Below are 10,522 nucleotides of genomic sequence, written 5' to 3'. Positions count from 1 at the left end.
TTTGGTTAAGAATAGAACAAAAGATATTAACATTCATAATATCAAATACATATAATTTGAAACTATACTTTATGATGATTCTAATACAATAGATTTTATATTGTAGATCTTGATATTTTTTCTAAATATTCGATCAAACTTCACAAAGTTTGACTTTGACAAACCTAAAACGCTAGGTAATTATGAACGGGGGAAGTAGTACGAAGAGGTAATCAAAGGAGGAGAGGATCGATCGTACCACGTAGAACGGGTGAGCAGAGGCGGCCAACCACAGCCCTTGTCTGTCTACTTTCTAGTAAGTGGTGAACACATAGTGCCTCTTGCATAGTATTTTTTTTTTGAGAGATCTTGCATGTAGTTAGGTGAAGATGGCGATCACAAGTTCCGAATGGTGGTTGATTTTTTCTCTAGACAGCTTTCAGATCTCGTTACCTGACGTTCTCGTTGCGCCAGTCCACCATTGTTTACCGCCGCGCGTCCCCATCCCTGACCGAATCCTACCCGTCAGTTCAGAGCAGAAACCGTGATTTGAAATCGCAGACGTCGAGATGTCACCGCTGCCGGTAGCGCGACGGACAGGTCAGAGATGCCGGCATCAGCCCGGCGAGTCTACGAAGCAGCCTCCTCCGTCGCCCATCTCTACATAAATTAGGAAGCCCACGAGAAATCGACCTCTCCAATGGCGATGGCGTGCTCCGCGAAACCCCTCCTCATCGCAAGCGCGTGATTCCATCACACGTCGTCGTTGCCTTCCCTCTGTCTGGTGTTTATTGTTGCGTCTCCTAGAGGGCTGGAGCTGTAGGAGAACAGAACAGTCCAGTCCAACTCTCCTCGACATTTCTCCTCTCATCCTAACACCGGCGCCGTCCAGTTCTTGCCTGCAGCCGCTGCCTGGTATGCATGATTTCCTTTTTTTTTTTTTTCCTTTCTTGTTCTTGTAATATCTGGCTGGATTGGTATCGGCCTCGGGGATCCTTGCTCTGATGATGTTATATTCCTCTCGTGATTGCCAAATCTTGGAGTTCTTGTGTCTGCGAAACCATCCACCTAAAAATCATGTTCTGTTCATGTCGAAATCTTGCTTTTCTCTTTACTGTTACTCTGCAACTATAAAGTATGAACAATAGAGATTCGCCTGTGTGGCGGTGATAATCTTTTGCATGCCCTGGTCAAGTGCTGTTGTAGTAGTAGTAGTAGAAAATATATTACATCCTGTTTACTTTCCCTGTTTCTGTTAGCGATATTCAGCAGTCGAACTTCTTGTTAAACAAGTGAACCGTAGACTTTCAGAGATTCCGAAATCATGCCTCCACACGATTTCTGCCAACATGAGCCATCTAGAAGATGGTAAAATTGTTAATGTGTTGAAGCCTTCATCTTCCACAACCTTGCCCCTCTAAAGTAAAAGCTGGAGTAACAGTTACCAAGTACAAGTTGAACAGTATGGGCTGATGTTAATGGCCGCTCCAATAATTAATTAGTATATCAAAACCGTCCCACTCTCTGTTCTCTAGTCAGCTACCAATACAAAACGTACAACAAATCATGCTGCGATCCACCTATGGTGGCAGCATGTGAAACAGAACATTGCGATCGTTTGTAGCTAGAGAAGATCGCAGATCTATGAAGGTGCTGTGCTTGTTCCTGTAATGAATCACGTGTGCCTGCGTTTTCTGGTCTGCTGGAGAAGTTGGTGATTAACTGGGCCGTTACAGTCATAGGGTTTGGCATACTGAACTGATACACTGACCCTAGCAAACAGGGGGAAGAGATAAAACCCTGTCGTTTTCGCCGACAGAAACAATTGAAAATGCTTGAAAATTTGATCCTCTTATTTATGTACTCGTGGTCCATAATTCTTTCAGACTTATTAACAATCCAATTTATTTTGAAACAAGAAAAATCGGCACAAGAAAATTGCTTTTTTTTTTTGCTTTTTTGTGTGCTGAATAGAGGATCAAGGTCCCTCCTACTAACTGGATTAAAAGAAGAATTTTTGCTGATTTATTTATTGCTATATCCAATTTATTGAATTTATACACCATTTAATTGATATCATTTAGCAAATGTTGCTCCTATTATATTATGTTTACTTTTCTTCTAACCGTTGTAATACGAAAAAAACAGAAATAACATGAGCTCTGCATGACTAATATAACATGCAAGCTAATTTAGCAGATTTAACATTTTGTTGTGCTTCAGTATATACATGCATGTACTATTTAAAATCTCTGTATGTGGACATCTGAATCATCTATCGTACAAATGTTACACATGTTTACCTAAATTTGATCCACATCTTTAATTTATTGAAGGGGCGAGCCTCAGTGAGTTGGAGAAATCATGTTTCGCAGAAAGCAAACCTCTCATTTCAATTCAGATGACGCTGACCAGAGACAAGCAAAGGTATTTTTGAGATTTTTTTCATCCTTAGAATAATTTGTGGAACTATTAGCATGCAAAGTAGTGGTTACTGCAATATTGCTACCCCAAAAAAGAAGAGAAATTATAAAAGTTTCAGCGAAACAGCTTATATTTTTCTCAGGCTTCCACCTTATATCCATTTCTAAACAGTTGCAACTTCGGACTTGAATATAGAAATTAGTAGCCCAAAATATTGCGGCTTAATATGTAACTGAAGAACAACACGATATTGTTTGACCAAAATTTTACATACTGCCTCGCAAGGTCACAAGGTCACATCTTTCGTTCTGATCAGAATGATCCTGTGACAATACGTATCTTAGTTTGCATAATGTTTTGGCAACAGTTCAGATTTTACATAATGTACTAACTGAAATTTTGCTTTGCACAAAATCTCATAATGTAGAATTTTAGAAGTCTGAATTTCTGAACACACACTTCTACCTTTCCCCTGATACACTTGTATGGTGTATCTGAAACACCATAGTCCACTTGAGCCTGGAGGACCTCTCTTATGAATCATTTTGATGTTTTCAGTTGACAGGAAATCCATATCAATATATACTACTCCATCCGTTCACTATTATAAGTTGTTCTAGATATTTCAGTGTGGACTAGATACGAACCAAATGACTGAACCTACATAGTGAAACGTGTTTAGTTACATGCATTTTTGAAATAAAAAAACTAAACATCTTATAATAGTGAACAGAGGGAGTAGTTCTTATCGAAGAAAAAATACCTTGGTCCTATATATGTAAAGTATACAAGGTTAACAGATATTTTTTCTAGTTTCTTTATTTAAGCATGCCTGCTACTTTCTCATGTAGCGATCTCCTGTGAGCAGATCAGTGAACTGAGAGATGCACTTGGGCCTATGTCTGCCCGTGGGGAGAAGTACTGCACTGAAGCATGCTTGATAAGATATCTAGAAGCCCGTAACTGGAATGTTGGCAAATCTAGAAAAATGGTGGAAGAAAGTCTCAAGTGGAGGGCTGCTAGCAGGCCTGAAGATATTCGCTGGGTATATAAGCTCTTTCCTTGCCTGCATCGTTCAAATGATTTTAAAATTTATGTGAAGTAACTAAGCGTACTATTAATTTGTTTTCTCTTTATTTCAGCCTGAGGTTTCTGTTGAAGCAGAAACAGGTAAAATGTACAGGGCAAGTTTCACCGACAGAGAGGGGAGAAATGTCGTCGTTATGAGGCCTGCAAAACAGGTATGAATTCAACGTTTTCAGAAACTGTCAGTCTTTAGCTTCCATAGCCTTGAGTTCACATGTATAATTTTGCAAATCAATTTCAGAATACATCATCTCATGATGGGCAGTTGCGGTACCTAATATATACCTTGGAGAATGCAGTCTTCAGCCTGCCTGAAGGTTTAGAGAAAATGGTGTGGTTGATAGATTTCACAGGATGGACACTGGCCAATGCCACCCCCATAAAGACTGCCAGAGACAGTGCGAATGTCCTTCAAAATCATTACCCGGAGAGGCTTTCAGTTGCATTCTTGTTCAATCCCCCCAAAGTATTTGAGGCCTTTTTTAAGGTGCTGGCTCTGAACACCATCCCTTCATAACTCTGGTTCTATCCATAAAGATATTGGAAAAGAGCTATAGTGTCAGTACAGTTTGTTTTTTATATTACTTACTTTCTAGCTGAAATGTGTCAAATGGTTTCAGGTTATCAAAGTATTCCTTGACCCGAAATCAATCCAGAAAATAAATTTTGTGTACAAGGATAATGAGGAAAGCATGAAGACATTGTACAAGCACATTGATCCAGAAGTCCTTCCGGTAGATTTTGGAGGGAAGAACGATGTGGAGTACAACCATGAGGATTACTCTAGGTTGATGATGAAAGATGACATTAACACAGCAAGCTTCTGGGCAGAAGATGGTAACCAGGTCATGAACGGGCACTCTGCTCCTGAATCGTCACTAGTTGCTGCTAAAGCAAGTTGAGGAGCACCGGTCAGCCATGCCACCGCACACCAGCTGTTGCTAAATCTAGTTGAGGAGCATCACCCTGCACTATGACGGCTCTCCCTAAAATAAGTGATTTTGTAACAATCTCGTGTGGGAGAATTCCACAAACGTAATAGTATTACCTGGAATTTGTTTGATGTCTTCCATCTCAACTTTATAAGGTACAATTGCTAATTGTAATGTTGTTTCAGAAATACTGTATTAATTTAATCTCTTTCGATCGTTTACCAAAATTACACCACACACGAATGTCATAGAGAAACCTTATGTTTATTTGCAATCAATTTGTCTGGAAACATACATATTTGTTTGCTTTTGCATTTTGGCGACCGGCTGTATTTCTGGTTATTAGGGTAATAGACTTGTTGTATTACGAGGGGGCCAAAGGCCACAATATATAGTACAGGTACAGATGCAAATATGCAGGAAACCCCTTAACATATTGGGAAACTACAATATACAATATATACATCTAACACCCCTCCTCAAACTCATGGTGGATCCACAACACTGAGTTTGGAGAGTAAGAAATCATGCTGCGCTCGGGTTTGTGCCTTTGTAAAGAAATCCGCCAACTGCAAATCTGAAGGCACATAATGAAGCGCAACAACCTGAGCCTGCACCTGAGCACGTGTATAAAAAGCATCAACACCAATATGCTTGGTAAGCTCATGCTTGACCGGATCATGTGCAATACTGATAGCACCTGTCAGACAAAAGTGAAGTGGACGTCGTAACAGAGACCCCAAAATCTGCAAGCAACCACCGTAACCAGGTCATCTCAGCAATCAACAAAGCCATAGACAAAATCTCAGCCTCAACACTCGAACGGAAACCGTTACCTGTTTCTTCGTCTTCCAAGCAACAAGCGAACCACCAAGAAACACACAGTAAGCAGAAATTGAACGACGATCCGTAGGATCACTTGCCCACGTGGCATCCGAGTAGCACTGGAGCTGGAGAGAGCTGGAACTAGGAAAGAAAAGGCGACGAGTGATCGTGCCACGAAGATAACGAAGAACACGGAGGAGATGACTGTAGTGAACGGTGGTAGGAGCTGAAACAAACTGACTCAGAATATGAACAGGATAAGAGATATCAGGATGAGTGATAGCAAGATAAACAAGACTCCCAACAAGATGGCGATAACGTGTCGGATCAGGAAGAGGATCACCATCAGTAGGACGAAGCTTAACATTAAGCTCCATAGGAGTCTCCACAATGCACTCATCCCCAAGAGCAGCACGAGCAAGAAGATCATGAATATACTTTTCCTGAGAGATAGAAAAACCATCAGAAGTGGATGAGACCTCAATCCCAAGAAAGTAGCGAAGAGGACCAAGATCAGTCATAAGAATCTGATCACGAAGACGAGCCTTGACAAAGGCAATATACTCAGGATCATCACCAGTAATGATCATATCATCAACATAGAGACCACACGAAGCACACACGCCATTGAGGAGAAAGACCATCGTTGAGGATGTCATCGAGCGTCATCATCGTCACTCCTCCATGAGACAGCGATTCCGACTTCACCTTAGACAACCGCCACCGAGACCCTCGCCGCAAACAACATCGGAACCCAAGTGAGCCTATGCCAAACAGTCGACCCCCAAGCACATCGAGGAGGAGGCAGCTCCGACTTCAACCGTGACCTTCATAGGAGAAGTTGCACGCCTTGCACCGACGAAAGCACCAATCAAGTGGCATCGTTGCCACAAGTCGCCTCGCAACTCCGACTTCACCATCATGGCAGGGGTGACGAAGGACATGCCGCAACTCCGATCCGCTCACCATTATCATCGTCGCCACGCAACCCAAGACTACAACACCATCCAACTTCCTCCTCGAAATAGGCTTTCGCCCCGCTTTATAAATAAAGCCGCAACGGCCGAACCGATTGTATAGCCGCAACGCCAACACCATCCAACTTCCACGGGTCCCTCCGACCTAAGTCATGCAATGAATGATTGCGTAGTAATGTAGTACCTGGCTAAATCTCGACACCGCATCTCAAATAAAGGAGCAGATACATATGAAATCTCAGTTGACAAGCAATACATCAATACCCAGATTGCCAATATATATACCTCATTCTTGGTAGAACTTCTTATATCATTTTGTGATGACAAATTATAATTGTGGACTTGAAGCGACCACATGTTGCAGGGACCTGGGCTACCCCCACTTCAACGCTGAAGCTGGTGTTTGAATCCTCACATGAGGAAATCTCAGCCAGCGTTTGATGCACATGAAAATGGCTCGTAATTAGGTTCTTCTTTTTATTCTTCGACAACTACTCCCCTAGATTAGGTCTTTGGGTTGAGTTGTATGGTACGGTGTTGGTTCATATAACCTTCTTTTTTTACTAGTAATTAGTACGTGCTCTGCACGTCAGATTATTATGCATAAGTACTGTGCTAATTCATTAATTTCATCATCGAATTTTTAAGGGAGATTACCTTCGGAATTCATGGAAGTTTTTCTTTCACATCAAATCACAATAGGGCAACAATTTTCTCTATGCATGAAGTATGTATTAGGAGAAGCCTTAGTTTTTTCAAATAGTTTTATTTAACGTTAAACTTGAAATATTGGGAAAAGAAGTTTGATGCTCTAATTTATGCCCATTTCCCACTCTCAAGCGAGAACTTTATTTTCATAATCTCTATTTCATTCCTGTGTCCTCGACCCCATGGTGTGTTTAATAGGGATTTATACCATTTTGTTAAGAAAATTAAAAATATCAAATTGTTAAAGAAAATTGAAATTTAATCTTGTCATCTTGTTTTGAATATTTGTCCACGTTAACCGTACATGTAATTATTCTCAGAAAACGAAGAAAGCCTTCCCCTAAAAAAAAGCATTCCCTGCATGCATTTAATGTCGCATTGTGAGTTTGCTAGTTTGTATGTGCCCACTAATCTAGATACTTCTAGTCTAGTCTCTACTTTTTTTTTTGCAGAAAGTCTAGTCTCTACTGCCTGTCTACCTGCTCTACTGCTTAGTCTACTATCGTCAGTTCACCAGGTCGTTATTTTTTTGGAAGTTTCCGTTCACATGTCCTACCTCATCACGTGAATGTTCTGGAATCTGGAGCAGAGTCAGGCTAGATGACATGCAGCGGGTGGGTCCCCACAGCGAATCCCTTAGATACAGACCGGAGGATAGCAAGATCCAATGGCACATGAGACGCCACAACATCTCAGATTTCCAATCGCTTGTTCAGAGCCGTCCGATTATACAGATCCAACGGTTGATATCTTGTGCTATTGGTACACTATATAGTGGTATAGATTAATACATTGAAACACAAGGCTTTTGCGTTTTCACGAAAAAAATCAGCTTCTTTCTTTTATTCTGCAACAGTTCGTTCTGCCTTTCGAGGACAAGGTTCTGTTGGTCTGTTGGCCGTTGCTGTGTCTTAGCTTGCGCTGGAGCTTTTCGCTCGGTTGCCGTAACAAGCGAAACATGTGTTTTGGGTTTCATTTGAAATATAATGGGAGGAACCGAGGGTGAGCCCCTGATCATGCTCTACAAAAGAAGTCCACCGCCTGTTCCACGCCTTTGAGGCAAGTCAGCGATGCCAGCGTTACTCCACTAAGCGTATCTCCGTTAATGAATATAGAAGCCAACCATGAATTGACCCTCCAACGGCTTGCACCTACAAATCTCTCTTCCACAACGTCTCTCTATCATTCCACAGAGTTATTCTGGCACCCCCGAGAGTGCGGGAGCAGAGAAAGTCCAATCCAATTCTGAAGATCGATCTCTCTTCCCGACGCCGATCCAGTTCACAGTTGCGGGTCTGGTTCTTCTTGCGTATCCTGGTATGCAGATTTTGTTTTGCTTTCTGGGTCGATTGGTAGCTGCTGTGAAACCACAAGTTCTTGCTTATTCATGTTTTCATAATACTTTCTCAAAATCTGCACCCACCTACAATCCCTCATAGGATCATGTTTATAGAAATCTATATGTTTGTGATGAAGTTAGCATGCTTAAACCTCCAGCTCCCACAACCTTCCCGTTTAGAAGTCAAAGTTAAGAGTAAGAACTGAAAATCACGAGCATTTCCCTGCAATTTGATTTTAAAACGGGTCTGCTATTACAATCCTATTAACCTATTAATTTGGTGCTGTCGTAGGAGGTAGGACTATAGTAGGTTTACTTGGCCTTTCTGTAGCATTGTTTGACAGATATATCACCATTATTTCTAGAGGAGATAGCAGATCAATGTAGGTAATGTATTTTTTCATTGAGTCAATGCCTTGTGTTTTTTTGCGTGTTTTAGTCTGCTACAGTGATATTAGGACAGTTACTTTATGGGCTCGTTCGTACAGAATTGATACATGATAGCAAGTAAGTGCAAGCGACATGTCCATCGCTTTGCGCTGATAGTGACAATAGAAAAAGGATTTTCCTAACGGATGCACACTTTTTTCAACCAAACGACCCTCCCGCGATTTCATTAAATAAACTGTCATAGGTTGTAGAGAAGAAAACAGGAACAAAAGAAAAAAACAAAAAATGGAACTCACAGGTTTTTGCAACTAATCGTGCTCCAGCTACATAATACAAGTGGCAGGACACGGCAGGAACCAGCACGAAACACATGAGCAAACTGAAACAAGCACAGCTACCAGGGATCCACTAGCAAATAAAAGCTAACAATCACAGATCAACCCATACCCATCAACCTTGCAGTAGCCGGAGCCCATCCATGCTACCTCGAATGAGCGTCTGGTATCACATTCTTGATCATCTCCAAGCCATCCTGAAGATTTCTTTGACCTTGCGGCTTTTCTACAATATCGCCCAAGAGTTAATCATGTTACATAGCCATCATCTGGGAATTATCGATTATAATAGGCATCATTTCGTGTTTGATCATCTCCACACCATCTTGATCATCTGGGAATTAGCGGTTAAAATAGGCATCATTTTGTATCTTTCAGATTGTCCAACAAACCGCCGATCCACCTTCTTTTTCGAAATAAGGGCAACCCCCAGCCTAAAAAAGGGGTGGAACCACCCCTGAGCACCAGTTTCCTTTGGGTCACTAGGAATGTGTTTATTCAGTCCCTTGCTAGATCTGTTGCCCCTTCAGTTTGTATAATCTAATGGGTGCATGCTAACTTTATAAGATTTGAGTAAACTGTTACTTTTTTTTTCTATCTACAACTATACTATTTCGGGCTTCTGTTTACTGTCCTAACATCCTCCCGCACTAGTTTTATTGGTTCGTTGGAGAAAACTAGCTTCCAACAATAGACCATGTAAGCAATTTAAAAATAGATTTTTTTAAACGGAGACAAAAGTTTTGTCACATTTTATTAATTAAGAAGTAGTTTTACAAGATTGTAAGCAAGGTACTACAAACCGGACTACTCTCCCGTCATCAAACCACTCACACACTTACACATGTGGCCATCCAAAGCTTTAACTCCCTCTTGATATTTGCTAGGATCACCGCTGGCGGCACATGCTTATTTCAGAAAACTCTAGCATTTCTTTTGTTCCATACTTTCCAAGAAGTGATGAGGATAAGGATGAGATGGCTTTTCAGTTGGGAGGAGAGGAGCGGGTTATAAGGAGCCACCATTCATTTAGCGACTTTGTAGGCCATTGGTGAAAGTCGATGAAGTAGAGATAGAGCCACTCCTTGAGGAGGCCCCATAATGTTTGGGTGAACCGGCAATGAACGAGAAGTTGGTCAATTGACTCCGCGGATATTTTCAAAAAGGACAAAGGCCTCAACTGGGCCACCCTGTTTTTTGCAAGAAGTCTGCCGTCCATAGCCTATTTTGGAGCGTTAAATTGAAAACTGTTTTGAACATTGTTGTTGATCCGATAAGATCTTTAAACTAAATCCTGCTGATTTGATTGTTTTGACGAGTTTTTTCTCCACTACATTTTTACTCTAGTTTCCACTCTGTTTTTCTATTATGCTTTTTACGGTAGTTACTTATGTGTTTTCCTATCCTTCTTTTACACTAGTATGAATGTATGAAGTAAGTTTATACAAGAGTTTTCAATGGTTTTCTAACTTTACTCCAAATTTTGATCTATTTGAGGGTTTGGATTCATTGGAATCTGAAGAAATC

General features: G+C 41.1%; 1 protein-coding gene across 1 annotated transcript; it reads left to right on the top strand.

Annotated features, from left to right (window-relative positions):
• The first annotated feature begins 693 nt into the window (after positions 1-693).
• LOC124700361 (phosphatidylinositol transfer protein 3-like) lies at positions 694-4,669 on the top strand. Its single transcript, XM_047232504.1, has 6 exons — positions 694-894; positions 2,316-2,406; positions 3,272-3,448; positions 3,546-3,644; positions 3,731-3,976; positions 4,110-4,669. The coding sequence occupies exons 2-6, from the start codon at positions 2,344-2,346 to the stop codon at positions 4,389-4,391; spliced, it is 867 nt and encodes a 288-aa protein (XP_047088460.1). The 5' UTR covers positions 694-894; positions 2,316-2,343; the 3' UTR covers positions 4,392-4,669.
• Positions 4,670-10,522: the final 5,853 nt, after the last annotated feature.

Source organism: Lolium rigidum, chromosome 3 (genome assembly GCF_022539505.1).
Source record: "Lolium rigidum isolate FL_2022 chromosome 3, APGP_CSIRO_Lrig_0.1, whole genome shotgun sequence".
Taxonomy (NCBI): domain Eukaryota; kingdom Viridiplantae; phylum Streptophyta; class Magnoliopsida; order Poales; family Poaceae; genus Lolium; species Lolium rigidum.
Note: the sequence above shows the minus strand (reverse complement) of the source record. Positions and strands in the feature narration are given on the sequence as shown.

Bases quoted from the DNA above. Each gene is read 5' to 3' on its own strand.
- LOC124700361 (XM_047232504.1), top strand. From the start codon at position 2,344: ATGTTTCGCAGAAAGCAAACCTCTCATTTCAATTCAGATGACGCTGAC. The intron at 2,407-3,271 runs GTATTTTTGAGA...TCCTGTGAGCAG, and splicing joins CTGACCAGAGACAAGCAAAG to ATCAGTGAACTGAGAGATGC. The intron at 3,645-3,730 runs GTATGAATTCAA...AATCAATTTCAG, and splicing joins TTATGAGGCCTGCAAAACAG to AATACATCATCTCATGATGG.